The sequence below is a fragment of the Osmia lignaria genome, chromosome 10, assembly GCF_051020975.1.
Source record: "Osmia lignaria lignaria isolate PbOS001 chromosome 10, iyOsmLign1, whole genome shotgun sequence".
In the NCBI taxonomy this organism is placed as follows: Eukaryota; Metazoa; Arthropoda; class Insecta; order Hymenoptera; family Megachilidae; genus Osmia; species Osmia lignaria.
Window position 1 is genome coordinate 2,446,764 of NC_135041.1, and position 19,192 is coordinate 2,465,955.

Consider the following 19,192-nt stretch of genomic DNA (forward strand, 5'->3'; position numbering starts at 1 on the left):
TCGCCGTACGACGACCCGGCTGAGTTGCTCACTCAGAATTTGCGGAACGATGAATTTGGATGGTGCAATAGAAGTTTAAAGAATTTGGGTGATGAAATAGAAGTTTCAAGAATGCGTCACAGGACGTGACACTCATAAAAAAATACAGTTTTAAACGAATTATATGTTCTAAAGGCTTTACCACGAAAATAGCGCCATTTAGGTCTCACAGATGCACCAACTAAAATATTGTCAATGGCATTGTAATGACTTTAGCCTTAGTTTCTACAGATCTTTTTGAACAAAGTTTTCTTGAAATTGAACGTGAAGCAGCTTCTTTTATTTCTGAGTATGTTGCAATTAAAATTTTTATTGAATTTATACTGCTACGTCCGGGCTGAATTTTCATCCCGACCTTGCGTTCCTCATTGAGTGCGCAGCACTTGAAGGTATTCCACATGAGGGGCGCAAGGAAGGGCCTTATATTTTTCATCTTTTCTAAATTTTCCGTTCACTTGCGCTCCTCCTACCGCGTGCTTCTCCGTCGGGTGCGTTGCACTTGAAGGTATTCCACACGGGAACACGAGCTAGGAGTTTGAGATTCAAAATGACCTTTCCTTTTTTTTTATTTTCATTCCAATAGTTCACATTTAATATACCCACTTTGTGTGCCTCGTCAGTGCGACGCGCATGGAAGTATCCCAGGCGAGGAGCACAACGGAGGCTATATTTAGCTCTTTCAAATAATACAAATTAGTCTTCCTTGGGACGATTGCCGTTGGAACTATGCACTAGAAATGTATTGAAATTCGAAACCGTTTAAGGTCAAAGAGAGGTATCATAAACATTCTTCGCCGCGCAATGAAGCAGTGCGACGCACATGGAGGTATCCCAGCTTAACTGCGCAGAATAAGGGAAAATGCGATTTTTGCCTATTTTACGAGCGGGTACCTCTCATACCTGTAGAGCATGCGTCAGCCGGTCCTTCCACGGAAGAATGAGTGCAATTAAGAATGAAAGTGATTCGATCTGAATGATATGAAGCGGTTTGAATGGGAATAGAGAGCGAGGTTTGCGTGACAACCACTGGGATTTTGAAAACGTCGACCAACGTTCAAGAACGTTCGAGACAACGGTCGACAGGGATCATAAACACGTGTTGTCGCGAATAGGCAACAAAAACTGCCAAGCGTTTATAAGATATATTCTGAAACAATTAATATATATTCAATACGCGTAAATCTTCGTTAAAAAAGCGAATGAAATGCTCCCATAATTTATTAAAAGTAAAACACCGTATCCCTTGTCACGAAAACTGGAAAATGCGTGTAATATGCGTGGAAAACTGTAATATAACGAACATCGGTTATGAAATACTTCGAACAAACTAACAACTAACTAAAATGTTTGTCGACACCAGGGTTTCGTTTGTAGAAGCTTCATTAATTAATCTGGAAATGAATAAATTCAAATAGAAGCCATTGCGAAGATTCCAGAAAGTATAGAAATTGCGACGCATAGAATTCATGTAGCGCTGTAGGGGTAAAAGAAAGAAAGTCGACGTTAGACAGAGTCGGAATGAAGGTCAAGGAGGGATGAGAACTCGGGAAACGCGGCTAGCCAAACCAATGCGGGCGGGCTTTCCCCTTCGACACGTACCCTGATTTGCCAAATGATGTCCCCACTTTGGGCCCTTGATCGCGGGTCGAACCCTGAGACAGGATCGCTTGACTGAGGCAAATTACTCTTCGTCGAAAAATCGTGAGGTGCGTGACGGGGAGCCCGTGTTCGCGTAGAGATAGAGTTGTTACTAAAATCGTGTAATTAGATTGCTCGGCAAGTCCTCATCAAGGCAGAGTGTCAGGAGTGTTTCGGTTCGCGGTTTTGTGACAAGGACTCAAGCGAATACGTTAAATTCATTTCACACATTTCAATCCCTATCTTTTCTCTTTCATTTTTATTTCGTTCGTAAATTAATTATATTCTTTTTCCCGCGTTGCGTTGTTTTCGTATTAGTCTCTATTTGTATTTCGTTTCCGTAAATATCTAAGGCTCGAACGCGATCGCGTAGTGCGCGTGCAAAATTTCTCATCTTTTCTTCGCCTTCCAGATTTCCAGACTACAACCACCACAGTTTTCGTATACGATCCATTGAAATATCATATTAAAATATACTACATCAAATTGGTGAGTTGCACAATCTATACTTTAACACAGCAAATCTGGTGTCGAGTGAGGCAAAAGGGCGATCTACGAGACTGCTAATTGTGGAAGCATCCCACTAGATCGATCCGTTCCACAATTTCGAGGTATCTAAGAGATTTCTTAATTAACAAAATTTCCCAAATACGCGCAACGAAGACGGCTCACGAGACAGTTTGTCTTGGAAGTATCCAACTGAGACCGTCTCTTCGTTTTTCTATCGCTCTCGAATCATTGTAAAACACCGAAGTTCGAATCATCGTTATTGCACATAATTATATTACTTTCCTGTCAGTTTTTCGTTAAAGTTCATCACATTTAAATTTCATATATCTTTTCTAATTTAATAACCGTTCTAACACATACTAATTTCTCTTTTTCATATATTTCATACAGCTGGAATATTTTGTTAATCAAACCATTTTGTTGTAATTATTTTTCCGAAATTATACACATGTTACCCATATTTGATTTCTAATAATTTGCGTTCAAACACCCTTCTCATTTTCCTTTATTAACACGCCTAACTTCTTGCACGAATTCACACGAGGGGCCCGTATGGGACCAGAGCACTGACGAACTCAAACAATCCAGAATCTTAATTCGGCTTAACTTGATTTAATTTGATTCCTTTTTTTTTTAAATTGTTCTAATCGTGGTTGACCCAACATCGTCAAATACGGTTAGGACTGGTGGCAGCGTTAATACCGTTCTCAACCGCGTATTAACCATTCAGAAAGAAAAGAAATAATAATATAACTAGAATTTTCCATAGCTTTTCTTTTCCTTTTTATTTTGTTCGTCGCGCGCCGTATCTCGCTCGCGACGTAACAGCATATACCCTTAATGTTCGATAAGAAACATGTTTAAGGTATCTTATTTCTAGTCTACCATATCGTTTATTCTTATTGTAAGTATTACTTGGTATATCGGCGTGTAGAGCTCAGCGAGCCCGTCATTTTGTGATATTAGAATTAGAAATCCGTGGTAAATTAGTGAAGTTAGAAGTGATTGAACATTCGTGCGAAATCCTAACCTCAACGAGCACACGGCATGGCGTGGCGTTGGTGTTGCGCGGAGCCACCGCGTGTCGGCGCACCGGTCGACCGCCGCGGCCCCTGATTGGCCGTACCCAACGGACGAACTGTGCGCGCATTGGACGATTGATACGGCCCCTGATTGGCTGGAGGCAACGGACATACTGTGCGCGCATTGGACGATTAATACGGCCCCTGATTGGCCGGAAGCGGCGGACGAACTGTGCGCGCATTGGTCGATTGATTCGGCCCCTGATTGGCCGAAGGCAACAGACGAACTGTGCGCGTATTGGTCGATTGATACGGACTGTGATTGGTCGAGCGAAAGGCAACAAGCCAGTATGGATTGCGAGTCTATGGAGGGAACAACCTCGAGTAAACGCAGTTCTCGGAAGAGGAAGGAGGAGAACCTGTCAGACGCTGAATCAACGTGCTCATCGCGCAGACCGCGGATAGAGGTTGACAGCAGTTCTGAAGAAGGGAACGACATTGGAAGCCCCATGTCAATGGAGGAACTCATGGACTTCTGCAGTGAAGTCGACAGCGGAATTACTCCAAAGGGCATTAAATACCTCAAGAAAAAGGTGTCAGAGGTCTACGTACAATTCCAGGCGCTCCTAGAAGAAAATAAGTCCCTGAAGAGAAGAATGCCGCGTGGCAGTGCAGTTGATAAAAAGTTGGTGTCCCTGGACGAAACACTTAATGGCGTTGTTCAAAGACTTAACCAAATCAGCGAACAAATGTGTAGCAACACCGTGAAACCCACCTATGCTCAAAAAGCTAGTATGTCATACAAACTGGCACAGAAACAAGCAGAGAAGCCACCGAGGCATATTATTACTGTCTACCCCAACGAAAACAGCCAAATTAAAAGTAGTGAGGAGACGAAGCAGGTCGTTATGACAAGTGTCACGCCGCAAACAGAGAAATTAAAAATCCGTAATGTTAAGAAAATTAACAACAACGGGATTTTAATCGAGGCCGCTACTGAAGGTGATCTGACCAGTATGATGCGGAGCGGAAAACTCAACGCTGCAGGGCTTAAGATTGGTCTCCCTCCAAAACGAAGACCGCGAATGATAATCTCGAACATCCCTAAGAATCTGGAGGACAACGAACTCCTCTCGGCGATAAGACAACAGAATTTAGAAGAATTCTCCGCAACCAAGTTCTCAGAAAGTTTCAGCCTAAGCTTTAAAACCGGCGACAGGACCAGGAATACTGTCAACTGGGTCGTAGAAGTATCCTCCGAGGTAAGGGATATCTTTATCAAAGCAGGCCGTGTATTCATTGGATGGCACGCGTGCTACGTACGAGACTTCACCTCTGTAAGCCGTTGCTACAAATGTCAGAGCTTTGGCCATGTATCAAAGTTTTGTAGAGCAAAGGATGAGACATGTGGTCACTGCGGCGAGGATGGTCACAGCTTCAGCACTTGCCCTAACATAAACAAAGAACCGGTATGTATAAACTGTAAACGAGCCAAAAAATCACATGAGCACTCTTCCAGATCTAAGCAATGTCCAGCGTACAAGAATGCCGTAGAAACATTTTTAACTAAAGTAGATTATGGAAAATAGGCCCAACAACACCTCACTCAGGGCATCTCGAACACCCAACGTCCCAGGTATTCGTGTCGGACAGATCAACGCACAAAATTGTCGTGTAGTCATGGACCAGCTTAGACAAAGGTCGGTTGACGAGGGAATCGATATCCTAACGATTCAGGAGCCATATACACACCCTAGGGGGAACAGCGGTCTAGGTTTACAAACCATACTTGTGACTGATACAAAACAGTTCACAAGAATTTCGGGACCAGGGCACGTCAAAGCAGCTATTGCTATCTTTAATAAGTCCTTTACTGTCCTCAAAATCGAGCAGTTTTGTAACACGCATTACGTATGCGTCGAAATAGCTTCATCGCAATATAGATTCTACCTCATCTGCGCTTACTTCCAGTTCTCCGATAACATAGAGCCGTATCTCACGCACCTTGGCGAAATCCTAGATAGACTAAAGGGCAAAGACGTAATCATTTCAGTAGACGTAAATGCTAAATCGCACTTCTGGCATAGCGGTCAACAGGACGTCCGAGGAATCCTCGTAGAAGACTTTATTGCTACTTATAATTTGTATGTCGCGAATCAACCTTCTGAAAACTTCACTTTTGACAACATTCACGGGAAGTCCAATATCGACATTACACTAACAACTAACGCATGCTATCGACGAGTTTCAAAATGGGATGTGCAATCGGCCTGGACTACGAGCGACCACAACGTCATAACGTTCGATATAGAAACCCCAGTAACAGATCTAACCCCTCAGGCATCGAATCGGTATAACATATCAAAGGCAAACTGGGAGAAATTCCACGAAACGTTAGAGAGCATAAGTAGCCGCACTTTGCTCACGACAGACGATAGAAACGGGCACCCCGATGTAAACTTACTTGCTGAGAAAATCGAAAACATAATTATAGAATCCTGTAACTCCGCAATACCAAAGAAGTCGCGTTTCCCAAAATCTGCCCCGTGGTGGAATGAAAACTTGACAATCCTCAAAAGAGAATTACGATTTGCACGACGCCAACTACAGCAGGCAAAGTGTGCAACAGTGCGAGAACGTCTTAGAATTCAATATCGTTCTATTAGGAATAAATACACAGCAACCATTAAGAAATCAAAGATTCAAAGTTGGCGTTCATTTGTAACAACTGAAAGCAATAGGGACCCCTGGAGCTTACCATATAAAATCATAAAAAAGAAAGTAAGTGTTGCTGAAGCGCATGAAAATATTAAAATTAACGGCACTCAAGATCTTTCATGGGAAGAAGCAATGCGTTCGTTGCTCAATTCTCTCGTACCGGACGACAATGTAACTCATGAAACACACTGGCAGACAGAGCTACGCGACGATACTAAAACGGCACCAGACACGGAAAATACACCACCGTTCCTACCCGAGGAAATTGCAAATGCTATTCACTCCCTCAAAAACAGGAAAGCACCGGGCTTAGACCTGATCGAGCCAGAAGTCATTAAACATTCCTGGCCTGCGCTCCACACCAAAATCACACACCTCTTTAATAGTTGTCTTGAGCAGGGTGTATTTCCTCGGAGATGGAAAGAAGGCAACATTAGAGTACTTTTAAAAGGAGAAGGCAAGAGCAAAACCGACCCGAAATCTTACCGCCCAATCTGTCTACTGCCCATCTTAGGGAAAGTATTAGAAAAACTCATATCGACAAGATTATCGTCCATATTACACCAACACCCTAACTCCTCAGACCGACAATTTGGATTTAAAAAGAACCGTTCTACAGAAGATGCTATTGTCCTAATGAGGAAGTTAACTGAACAATGCACGGACAAATATGCAATAGCCTTAATGATCGATATCACCGGCGCGTTTGACAACGTGTGGTGGCCGAGTATTCTAAGTAACCTAAAAGCACGAGGATGCCCCCAGAACTTATACAAGCTAGCAGCCAGCTACCTTTCGGAAAGGATTGTTTGTATCAAGGACAACAAGTTAGTAGTTTTAAAAGAGACCTCCAAGGGCTGTCCACAGGGATCTGTACTCGGACCTGATTTCTGGACGCTTATATTTGACGAAATCATTGAGCTCCTCCGGTCACTCGGTTTCGAAGTCATAGCATACGCTGACGACATGGCTATTATAATATCGGGAAACTCTAGGCTCCAAATGGAACAAAAGGCGAAAATAGCAATAGCAACACTCACAAATTGGTGCTCTCGACATAAACTCCAGATCTCTGAAACAAAAACTGAGATGTTACTGGTTAAAGGATTTCTGGATATAAGGCGTCCTCCGTTGGTAAAAATAGCAGACAAGTCCATAAAAATGAAGCCCATAGTCCGTTACCTTGGAATAAATTTTGGCACCAGATTTAACGTAGCACCACATGTAAATTACATCGCAACCAAGACAAGAAATATGTTCAACAAACTCTCACAAATAGCAAAGTCACGGTGGGGTTTAAATCACCGAAGCATGATCGTTCTGTACAAGGGATTATTTGTCCCAATAATAACGTACGCAGCTCCCGGTTGGAGTGACAAGTTAAACGCACATCATATCAGAACACTGACAGCAGCACAACGACACGCACTCCTCAGAGTAGTTAAGGCATACCGCACAATCTCAAATGACGCACTCAAGGTACTTGCAGCGGCAGTTCCAATAGAACTGCATCTAATAGAAAGAAGAGCAATGTACCACGCCAAAAAGAACATAGCCTTCCAACATGGGAACCTCGACATTCCGCATTCAGACAACATTGACGAAACACGTGACCTAACAGAAGTTAAGGAGCAAATTAGAAGCGGCTTAGTTGACATATGGCAAACACAATGGGACCAGTCAACAAAAGGCAGGGTTACGTACGAATTCTTCAAGGACATAAGGACCCGCCTTTCTTCAAAATGGATCAATCTCAACTTCTACTCCACCCAGTTACTCTCCGGTCACGGAAAGATTAGAACGTACCTTCAGGCACGGGGTATCCTGCCATCAGGATTATGCACCTGCGGGCAGCTGGACACCCCTAAACATATAATATTCGAGTGCGAAGACAACCTAGAAGAACGAAATACACTGATTAGTCACCTACGAGAAAACAACCTCCAATGGCCATGTCCTAGCGGGATGCTTGTACAGAAAGAAACATTTAGACACTTCAGAACATTTTCCACCAAAGTAATGAGAAAAAGGGAAGATAACATGCAACACAATCACACGTAACCCATATCTACTACATAGACGAAATCGACCCTGGATCCAACGCTGGACACCACCAAGAACGACAACAACACAAGGAAATTGGCAACATAGAAAATGCCGTCGAAGCAACGCAGGCGACTGATCTACGGATTAGTTGATAGGCAGTAACAAGCTTACTGTCGAACTCTCGCACCCGTGTACGAGACTGCAACAGACCGAGCTTAGGCTGGTGGCCACGCCTCCTCGTGGCCCCCGCTGGTAACGTTGGACCTGTAATTTGCGCCCCGGCGAAAATTGCAGGCTCAACGGCTAAGTTGGTCACCTCCCGCGAGGGACGGTCTACCTCTCTAATGATCCTTTAGTGGTGAAGAGAGGGTTTTTCCAAGTCTGCCGTACATAACACCTACGTACGTGACTCTTCGCAGTGGTTTACGCCGTTAACATCGTCGGTATAGATTTTCATGAAAGCCTTGGTACGACAGAGCAGCTTTAGGCTCACACGCTCAACAAGACATTATCTGTAAGTATTACTTCTCATTGCTATATTTTATGTGTTGCGGTTACTGTAACAACATTAATGTTGGTTGACCGTGATATAAAAACGGTGACCAGGACTCACGATTAGTCATATTAGCTTTAAGTAAGTAGTTACTAAATAAATAAGTGAATATATAAATAAATAAATAGAAAAACTATATACATATAATTATCTAAGTCTATAATGTTTGTATCTAAGTTAAATATTAAAATTATATCGTGCTTCAATGAATTGTCCATTACATCTAGAATACATAAAAGTTTAACGATCTATGTTAATAGTTTAAAAGTTATCATACTTCTATAAAATGACAGGGAGAGCGGTTCCCCAAGAAGGCGACTCGTATGAATGAATTAGGGATTATAGGTTCGTGTGGTGTGCGGTTAAGGAGTAAAATCCAACATTAATGTATCAAACTGAAGATTTATTCAAGTAAGTGAACTAACTATGCTTGTTCTGGGTATAATATATAATAATAATTCTAGTATAACAATGAGTGCGGGCTAGAATATGGAATACAATGAGAAATTACAATGAGTACGCCCTAAATAATTAAATCCAGTAGAAAGTATATGATTAGAAATTAGTATTAGTATTAAGTAATTAATAATTAGTAATAATAACGCGGCTTAATCTTCGAATACAGCCAACACTCTGTACAATTTGCCAATTACACTAAGTACTGGAAACTATATTCCAGTGGCTTGTACGGTACCTTCAGACACGAGCGGACTTTGCCTACAGGTCGCAATCGGTTTCTGGTCTAGCCAGAGCTATGCTAATACAGGCCTGCTCAAGGAGCTCCGCTCCTCGCTAGCTCTTTACACTTGAGTATGTGTCTCAGTATTAGCACGTGTTCAACACGTTGCGTACTATGAGTAGGGTGTCCACAGATCCGAAGTCTCGTACGTCACCACTGAAAGAGTAGGACAAAGCTAATCTCGCGCTCTATAGTTGCCAAAGCAATTCAGCGCAAGCTTTCCTCTACTTCCAGAGTGCTGTCTGCATCTGACCGAAGTCAGGGAAGATCTGATCTGACTCCGTGTGGAACGCCTCTATTTATCTATCTATCTGGAATTCCCCATCACGCGACGGCCGAGCACCCCTGCTCCATAATCTACGCGGTCACCCTACTCTAGGTTCTCACCCCGCCGTGAGATCATCGGGGTTGCGCTGGCGCACGCGTGGTCGCTCGTCGATAACTTATCGATAATCTATTTTATTGGCTGACTTACCGACTCTACGGTTGTCGACTTATTCAATAGACTCAATTATCGATAAATGAAAATAATTTATTACAAAATTATATAATACAAATTAAACTGAATACTGAATATTAACAACGAAAATTAAATAAAACATTTTGTACGAAACTAAAATATAAAAATTGATTATAAAAATAGAATGAAATGAAAAAAAAGGTGCTGACTCTTCTTATCGGGTCGTTACAAATAAAAACGTTATATTCCAAATACCAAGGTAACTGTTCGATTACCCAGTTCTATCAGTAATTAAAATTTTGATCTAATTTAAAATCTTTGTAATCCTAGATTGTTCCTGACAGCTTTGGTAATGATATAAGTTTCAAGACCAAGACCACTTGGATAAGCGTCTCATACAGTATGATTACACAACATTTCATAATCTGTTCAAGAAGTTTCTACTTTGGTGCTTTAACTAAATATTTAACTTAAGGTACTTATATAAGTTGTAACGTGGTGACACCCGTGCCCCCCCCCCCCCCCCCCCCCCCACCCGTTACAATCGCTGCGCTTCTCCCACCTCACATTGCCACCTAAAGATAACCCTTAACCCTTCCCTCATCTAACCCCTTCCTCCCTGCCCACCGGTGTCGGGTTGATGGAGGCGACGGAAAACCTACAAGGTATACCCGCAGAAAGAGTTACGAGGCCGGCCACAGACCCCTAACCCGTTCCAAGGAAAAGGAGCGACGTGGGACTTCGGAGAAATAGACGAAGCTGCCCAACTGATTTCAAAACATCCACCCGGAGCCATCTGTCGCCGAGCCCAAAGACCTCAGCCCACCCGTCATCGCAGGATATCCGCCAGCCCCATCGACCCCGACCACCGGCATATCGACGTTCGATTATCGATCTATCCAGTTGCCGGAAGAGGCCCCCCATCCTAAACCCCTCCCCTCCCCCAAAATATCGCGCTACGGTCTCGTCGTCGCAGCAACTACGACGAGCCGCCAATTAGCGTTTAGCGACCAAAGAGTAAAGAGATTTATAGTAGAGAGCGATTTAGTAAAAAGACGATTGGAAGCGAAAGAGTGAGAAGTGAGTGAGCGAGAGGGAGTATCCTGTGATACCGGTGAGCCCTTAACATTATTACAAGTGTAAAGTTTGAGTCTGGCAACGGCAACCTTCGCCTGCGCGCATTCGCGTTCGCGTATCGTCTTACCCCTTTGATGCCACGTTTTGCGAGACCCCTTCGTCCTACCCTCATCATTCCCGTCAACAATCACCCTTCTACGCGTAACGTAACGGACTTCCTGTAAACCCTTTCTCCTCCCAACCCTCAATAATCCTCCCTGCGAACTCCCCGGCGAAATATTGTACGGACGTAAGTGCCCGGTACCCCTCCACTGTAAGCACCCCAATTACCCCCTTTCCCTTTTTGATTTTGGATTGCCACGAACGTGGCTGGCGCCCAACCTTTTGTAACTACGATCAACGTTTGTATTGAGATAAAGTATATAGTGCACCCACGTTAAACGGGTCACAAAGTATATTCATAGAAACCATGCAATTTTTTTTTTTTTTTTAGTTAATGTCAATCATTTTTCTTATTTCAGGCAGCATGAATCCCGGTAGTTATATTGTACCTGAGTAAAATGAAACCATCATCCATGTATGGTAACTCTGGGGAATTGTGCTTGTGCAGTTACCATAACAGCTCTATGTCACACATGACAGTTTCCCTGTCTTGCAATCGTGGAACAAGCGAAACTATTTTTCACCATATTGCTTTGTACATTGCTTTAGTACGACATTCACATAAAGCAAAAATAGTAGCGATTCCCTGTAAATGGACATCATTTTTTAATCTGATTATGTGAGATAAGCGTAACAAAAATTATCACTAGTAGTATACCATGTTATTGTAACATATGTGTACAGTGTAGAGATGATGAAAAGCAAGCATTTGTAGTACCACCTAATAAGAGATAAAAAATGAACAAAATGTAACGACTTTCATTATTTGAAAAATATTAATCATTTCTCTTAATTACTTACAGAGAAAGTACCATCCATTTCTTTAGCATTTTCGAATACAATTAGCAATGTAGTGTTAGAGAAAATTAATGCATGTTTGTTATCATTTGAGATTGCACATCCCTTGTAAATTTCTATCTAGACATCATAATTTTTTAATATTTTGTGTGCACGAATGTTGCTGCATCAATATTCGTACAAATATTGTCAAAGATGTCCTTATTATTTACTGAAGAATTTTTATTACATCTACATTTTCATTCTCTTGTATGGCTGATTTTAATTTTAATATTTATGTACAACGCGGTTCTTTAGGATGAGTGTGCAGTTTTTACACGAAATAATGTTCATCATTTTGAATTAATGATCTTATACATTTTATCCATTATAATAAAGATTTTAAGAATACCAAGATTTATCGCAGTTCTGTCCGTCAATCTCACAAGTGTACAGGAACATTAACGTGAAATTAGTGTAATTATTATATGGAAGTTGTCTTCCGTAAAGATTTACGCCGTTGTGTTTGAATACAAATTTTTTCCAAAACAACTTGGGGATCCATATTGCGAGTAAGAGTTTCTTTACTTGAAATAGGTTTCTGGCAATTCTTATCTACAAAAAATGAAAATGTAGGATATGTAACTGTCGTTAAAATTATATTATCTTGTATAACATCATTCAAACTGAATTAATAAACATAATATTAATATTCTAAAATTAATATATACATACTCTCTCCACCTGTAGTTATTGCGTGTACGTTTCGGGTACATACACGGTTTTCAGCTAACATTGCGTCGCTATAATCTAAAAAAGATATAGATAAAAATGGTAACATTGAATAAAAAAAAGATATATAAATGAGGAATGTAAGCGGGAAGGGGCATAGGATACATACCTTCTATATTGGAAGTAGCTCTAGTTTGTGTTGGCTGGTTTTTGTAGAATTTATTAACAGATGCGATAGTTGCTGCTTCTGAAAAAGTAGAACAAAGTAAACAAAAACAAGAATAATGAAAAATATATATATTGTTTTTGCTGAAATACCTGCAACAAATGTTTTTGGAAATTCATTATATCCATCAATGGTCGCGGTGGATACCCCTTCTGAAAAAGTAAAAGAACGTAAACAAAAACAAGAATAATGAAAGAAATATATATTGTTTTTGTTGAAAAGGAAATACCTGCAATGAATGTTGTTTTTGGAAGAACTTCATTACATTTATCATTTTCGTTAGAATCTGTAATATAACTTGTAAAATATAATAAATATTGTTCCAGATTAAAATACAGTGTTATGTATTATATCATAGAAACTACGTAATAAATAATATGTATGTTCGAGCGAACTATTTCCCGAATGCCTGTCGCGACTAACTTCTATTATATTCCTATCCTTCTCTCATCGGCGCCCGTCTCTCTCACGCCGTTGGCCAGCGGTGTGGGGCGAGGACGCCGGGGGAGAGAGGGAGATGTGCGAACCTTTCGTCGCGCTACGACGATGCTCACTCTCGTTTCAAGGAAATTCTCTCGAGCAGTTTTCGGAGAATTCATATCAGCAAATCTCTCTTTTTTCTGGCGCTTCGCTCGAACCGAGTGCTTCGGCGAACCGCAATAACGCGGATTAGTTTATGTGAATGGTGGATCGAAATATAAACTTTTTGTTCATTTTATCTCTAAGACTACGTGTTAATTTATTAAATACAACGAGTTTTTGCTAAAATTACGCAACACGTTGTTGTGGAGTTCATTGCTTCCGCCTTTTCAAGAATCCTGCGTTTCGGTAAACGCGATCCGGCACCTCGCTCATTTCCTAAAGATTTCCAACCGCGGAAAATACGCCGCGACGAAATTTGACGGAACAATGTACGAGTATAATTTATACGAATTCGAAGCATACCTTTTGACATGAAATCGCTCTCGTAGTGTTCTTGTCTATGATCTTCGCTAAAGAAACGTAAAAATTCCCCTAATGGCAGTGTCCCAGACATTAAATTTTCTTGTGATGTTGTAATTTTCTTATTCTTTGCTTTATTCGTGCGTGTTCGTATACTCCTTATGTTTTCATTTTTTAATAATCTTTTATAATTTGTTTCTTGATCCGCAATTAGATTTGTTAACTTATCTGTATTTAAGAATTAAAAAAAACACACATTAAGTTTATGTAACACATTAAAATGATTAGAAGGATGGACGTATTCGATTAGTCTAGAACAGTGGTCCCCAAACCGTGCGCTGCGGCGCACCGATTCGCCGCAAAATAATTAAAATTATATCAAAAATGAGTAAAATATGAAATACCATTCTCAATATAAATCATTAAAATAAAAACAATATATGCATATAAGGTGCACTGAAATTTCTTCATTTGTTATAAAGTGTTTGGGAACCATTGATCTAGAACAGAGCTCGGCAAGATTTGCACATTTCAGCCGATTTTCAGCTGCCTCCGCCTACCGCTATTCCCCTTGCCGCGACATGCAACGCGCAGCCGACGAATCGTTCGAGGCTCAGGAGCGTATCGCTCGTGAACGTTTACTGGCAACCACTTAAAAATGTGATCGCGCGGTACCCCTCTCCAGTGACCTTGGTGCGTCAGTCTCGCGTATCGTTCGAATTTAATGTTACAGGATTGTCTGGAAATAAGCAAGTGGCTCGGGACCGAACAGTTGCTTATTTCGAAGCAGGTATGCTATTCGGCTTGACTTTGTTCTCGAAACGAGACGATAGAGAACGCGAGAAACAAGTGAGAGATCCGAGGTAGCGGCAAATCATAAAGTGATCGGCCGAGCAGCGATGTTATTTTTTGAACAAGGATAGAATATAGCATGCCCTCTCATTCTCGCACTATGCGTTTCCGAAGGCATGTAGAATCACATGAACGATACATGCTCCAATTTACTAATTGCGTGTTACACTCCCTCTTATTTTTTTTGTCGATTATTTTAATATTAAAGCACATCTGTGTACGAATGTTATATAATTATTGCTGTTCCAGTTAATAGGTTTTAAATAATACACAATACATGTAATTACAAATATTCAAAATGTTCCCTAAATTATTGATATACATAAATGGATATTTAATATACGAAAAGATGTTTTAAATGTCACTCTTGAAGAAATAAAGAAAATTTAAATATGTTGTAAAACTCTTTTTCACTGGCGCATCGACAAGGAGTTTTGTATATTTTGTATATTTTGAAAATTGTTGTTACTCACAATTAATACATATCCCACTATGTCAGTATCATCCGAAGCGAGTTGCTTATTTCGAAGCAAATATACCAGACTGAGAAAGCATTATATATATTCCATCCTTCTTTTACTAACCGATGTCACTGCTCAGTCAAGCGTGAAATTTATTACCCTAAACATCGGCTTCCCGCTTTCATGGACCTCTCACTCATGTCTCGTACCTCTCACTTTGCGGGCGACTTCAAACAAAGAAGAGGGGATAGCGAGTTGTTTACAGTAAAACCTGGATAAATTCAACGAAAGAATGCTTGGATAAATGAAACATCGCTATCCCCTCCACTTGGGGGGATCCCCCTAGGCGAACCGAGCCGCTCGACGAGGAAACCGTGTAATATGATCCGACCGTAATATCCGTGTGACTAATACTAATTCAACGATAAAACTTTTTTATTTTTAACTTTTTCTCAATGAAACTGTTACTAATGCATTTGTGAGATTTTTCTGATTAAAATGATACCAAACTCGATATAGGTTGAATTATATTTATAAACAATAGTAATAGAATAAACAACATAGAATTGAGACCACGACTGAATATCAATGATGTCGGCTGAATACAAAAGATGTGTACGGACACAGAATCGGCATGTCGGCTGCAAAGAAAACATGTGTACGGACTCAGAATCGACACCTCGCTTGGATAAATGAAACATTAAATGCCCAGAATCGACTCCTTGCTTGAATAAATGAAACATTAAATGCTCGGAATCGACTCCTCGCTAGAATAAATGAATCAGTAAATGCCCAGAATCGACTCCTCGCTAGGTTAAATGAAACCTTTGAAACCAAAGCCGACACCGCGACTGGTTTGGATTTCGATCTCTCTTGCTTTTCGCCAACTTATAACATCAATTTTAGCAAGTAATTATAATTTAAACTATATCGTGTTTGGTACCACTTTACTCACAAAAATCTCACCAATGCGCTAGTAAAAGTTTCACTCAAAAAAAGTCAAAAATAAAAAAGTTTTTTGATTCAATTAGTATTAGTCACACCGATACGTTTCGGCTCTTTCCTTTGATTTCGGACCTCTCTCTTTCCACCACTGTCCGTCCCTTTCTACGTTCACGCTTGGCTGGTCGTCGCGTGTCATCCGAGCTTCGATACCGTGCTTAGGTAAACGCAACCACTGGGTCCCAATCTTGGTTGAATTTATCCGGGTTTTACTGTATTTCGAAGCAGAGACCACTTGCTTATTTCCAGGCAATCCTGTACTGTATTTACAAGAAAATAAATATGAATTTAATTCATCAAAGTTTTACACTTCGAATATAAACGCAAGATAAATGTTTCTTTTTATCACTTCATAGTTCGTTAATTCGTTAATTCGCTTATAGATCTTTGACAGATCTCCAATATGAAAAACAAAATACATACATAGCTCCTTTATTGTAGTATAACACATTTTGAAAGATTTTGTTCCGATAATATAACTTGTTTTTCCACACAATTCATCTGTATTTTTTTAACCTTTGTTGTTACATTGTGTATTCATTCTATTAGTGATGGTAAACATAAACTAACTACATAAATGATAATAATATTCATAGCTATGAAAAACCGAAAATTTGGATGGACAGCCCTGAATTTTCTGATCACAGCACTGTGAAAAGATTCAACAATGTTGTTAGTCCTCACTGCAGAACCGTATACGCTGACCTTGAAAGAAATAGGAAGCCACACATTGCGCAGATATGTCATAAACAGAAGTTCATTTGGAAATGTGCCGCATAAAAGGTCAGCGACTAACTGAATGTGATTTAATGCTTCTGGAAACATATCGGAAGGAGCTAAAGGCATTGTCATAGCCATTGACAGAATCTCTCATGGTGCTCCTTGCAACCCCAACTTCTTCCATTTCCTTAATAGAGCCTGAATAATAAAAAAAGGATTATTCAATTCTTCATTCAGCACGTTAATGAGGTAAGTTATACAAAAGATACATGAATAATGCTAACGGTTATATTCTACCTGAGTAAAATGAAACCAGCATCCATGTATGGTAAACCTGGGGAATTGTGCTTGGACACTTTCCATAGCAGCTCTTTCGTAACCACACATGACAGTTTCTAAGTTGTCTTGCAATCGTGGAACAAGCGAAACTATTTTTCCCCAAATGGCTTTGTACATTGATTTAGTACGACATTCACATAAAGCAAAAATAGTAGCGATTCCCTGTAAATTGACATCATTTATTAATCTGATAATGTGAGATAAGCGTAACAAAAATGGTCAATGGTGGTATACCGTGTCATTGTAACGTATGTGTACAGTATAGAGTCGATGAAAAGGAGGCATTCGTGGTACAACCTAGTAAGAGATAAAAAATGATTAAAGTGTAGAGACTTTCATTATTTGAAAAGTATTAATCATATAAATGGTTTATGTTAAATACTTACTGAAAAAGTACCATCCATATATACTTCTTTAGCATTTTCTAATGCAGTTAGCAATGTAGTATTGGAGAAAATTAGTGCGTACTTGTTATCATTTGAGATTGCACATCCCTTGTAAATCTCTTTCAGAACATCATAATCTTTTAATATTTCGTGTGCACTCTGCACAGTTTTTGGCAAACCTGGTCGTGATTTTCTTTTCTCTCTTGACATTACCGATTTCATACTATTGTATGAAATATATGTTGCTGCATCAAGATTTGTATGACAAATATTGTCAAAGATGTCTTTATTATTTACTGAAGGATTTTTACTACGCTCCTCCAGCATGACTTGCTCGAGCGGTTTGTTTCAAATTTGGCGCTGCGCGAGGGTGTGCGGTTGGACGTTGTCACGCAACCCTGCGCAGGCGCGAGCGGCGTGTCGGTGGTGGTGGCGGCGGTGTATGGCCCGGGGCTGGGCCCGGCTTTGAGACCGTGATCGGTACCCTGTGCAGTTGGAACGTTTTGTTGTGTTGTTTTGAATTGCGATTTGTGCCACAGTTTTGACTTTAATCAGACTTTAAACGTGTGGCGAGTGCGATTGTGCGTGCGTCCTCTGTTCTGAAGCACTACGTGCTGTCGTTTTGTGTTCTGCACGGCCCGGCGATCTTGTGGGAGAATCAGACGGCCAACTGTGTGCAGTGATTGGTACGGCACAGTGCGGCAATCGGCTGGTTCTGCTCACCTGGCTAGCCGTGCAGAGAGTGACGCGTGTTTACGGTCACTCTGTCCCCGATTGCGGGACCCTTCCTGTGATCAGGAAGTTTCTTTTCGCGAGGACCACGGCGATCTGCGGTGACCGCGGCGAGGCGCCATTCCATTAAGGTTTAGGTAAGAGAGATCTCTCTGCGTGCGCTATTTTTTAAGCATTGAATGATCATTCAAATTCGTTTATGTATCTCTAGTTTTCGTAAGTTCTACGTTATATTATTTGTTATTTTCCCCATTTTCAGGCATTCAATTTGATTTAATTTTCTTTTGTTAGGACCAGGCTTTTTCCCCACTTTCGACTGGGGTTTTTTACAGCCGGTATCCGTAGAGTAGAGGCATTTAATTTTCAATCAAATAAATACATTTATTTTCTTTTGTTCTTCTCACATAATTTTTGTGTACAATTTATTTATTACCGGTGACACCAATTCCACCTCATGTCCTACCCATTCGATATTCCGGTTATTCGGAACAAATTCAGAGTATAAAAAAAATCGGGGGTACAGAATTGCCTCGAAATAAGCAACACGCTCGGATCTGGCCAGTTGCTTATTACGGATCAGGTATGCTATTCGGCTCGACTTTGTTTTTTAAACGGGACGATAGAGAACACGAGAAACGAGTGAGAGATCCGAAGTAGCGGCAAATCATAAAGTGATCGACCGAGCAAAGATGTTCGTTTTTGAACAAGGATAGAATATAGCATGCCCTCTCATTCTCGTACTATTTCGCTTATTTCAAGGCAAATATGCTAGACTGAGAAACCATTATATATATTCCATCCTTCTTCTACTAACCGATGTCACTGCTCAGTCGAGCGTGACAATTTATTATCCAAAACATCGGCTTCTCGCTTTCACGGGCGACTTCAAACAAGAAGGAAGGGATATGGATTTGCTTACTTCGAGCCAGAAAACTGTTGCTTATTACAGATCAAGACTGTATGACCATTTCGGAAGTACAAACCTTTCCTTCTATACTGGCTATTATTACTTATATTTTACGAAAGATACAAAAAAAATTTTATGATCTTTGAATTACA

The 19,192-nt window shown here is 40.6% G+C and overlaps 2 protein-coding genes across 2 annotated transcripts; both read right to left on the reverse strand.

Annotated features, from left to right (window-relative positions):
• Positions 1-12,225: 12,225 nt before the first annotated feature.
• LOC117610917 (uncharacterized) lies at positions 12,226-14,691 on the reverse strand. Its single transcript, XM_034338766.2, has 7 exons — positions 14,202-14,691; positions 13,645-13,869; positions 12,929-12,985; positions 12,792-12,851; positions 12,643-12,720; positions 12,477-12,551; positions 12,226-12,356 (listed from the first exon to the last, which is right to left on the reverse strand). Exons 2-7 carry the CDS (start codon positions 13,733-13,735, stop codon positions 12,226-12,228), a joined length of 492 nt encoding a protein of 163 aa, XP_034194657.2. The 5' UTR covers positions 13,736-13,869; positions 14,202-14,691.
• Positions 14,692-16,826: 2,135 nt separating this feature from the next.
• LOC117610914 (uncharacterized) lies at positions 16,827-17,728 on the reverse strand. Its single transcript, XM_076690561.1, has 4 exons — positions 17,402-17,728; positions 17,250-17,312; positions 16,974-17,177; positions 16,827-16,874 (listed from the first exon to the last, which is right to left on the reverse strand). The coding sequence occupies exons 1-4, from the start codon at positions 17,726-17,728 to the stop codon at positions 16,827-16,829; spliced, it is 642 nt and encodes a 213-aa protein (XP_076546676.1).
• Between the last annotated feature and the right edge of the window lie 1,464 nt (positions 17,729-19,192).

Bases quoted from the DNA above. Each gene is read 5' to 3' on its own strand.
- LOC117610917 (XM_034338766.2), bottom strand. From the start codon at position 13,735: ATGTCTGGGACACTGCCATTAGGGGAATTTTTACGTTTCTTTAGCGAA. The intron at 12,721-12,791 runs GTATTTCAGCAA...CTACTTTTTCAG, and splicing joins TCCAAAAACATTTGTTGCAG to AAGCAGCAACTATCGCATCT. The intron at 12,552-12,642 runs GTATGTATCCTA...TATCTTTTTTAG, and splicing joins AGCTACTTCCAATATAGAAG to ATTATAGCGACGCAATGTTA.
- LOC117610914 (XM_076690561.1), bottom strand. From the start codon at position 17,728: ATGCTGGAGGAGCGTAGTAAAAATCCTTCAGTAAATAATAAAGACATC. The intron at 17,313-17,401 runs GTAAGTATTTAA...ATCTCTTACTAG, and splicing joins ATATGGATGGTACTTTTTCA to GTTGTACCACGAATGCCTCC. The intron at 16,875-16,973 runs GTAGAATATAAC...TTTATTATTCAG, and splicing joins GCTGGTTTCATTTTACTCAG to GCTCTATTAAGGAAATGGAA.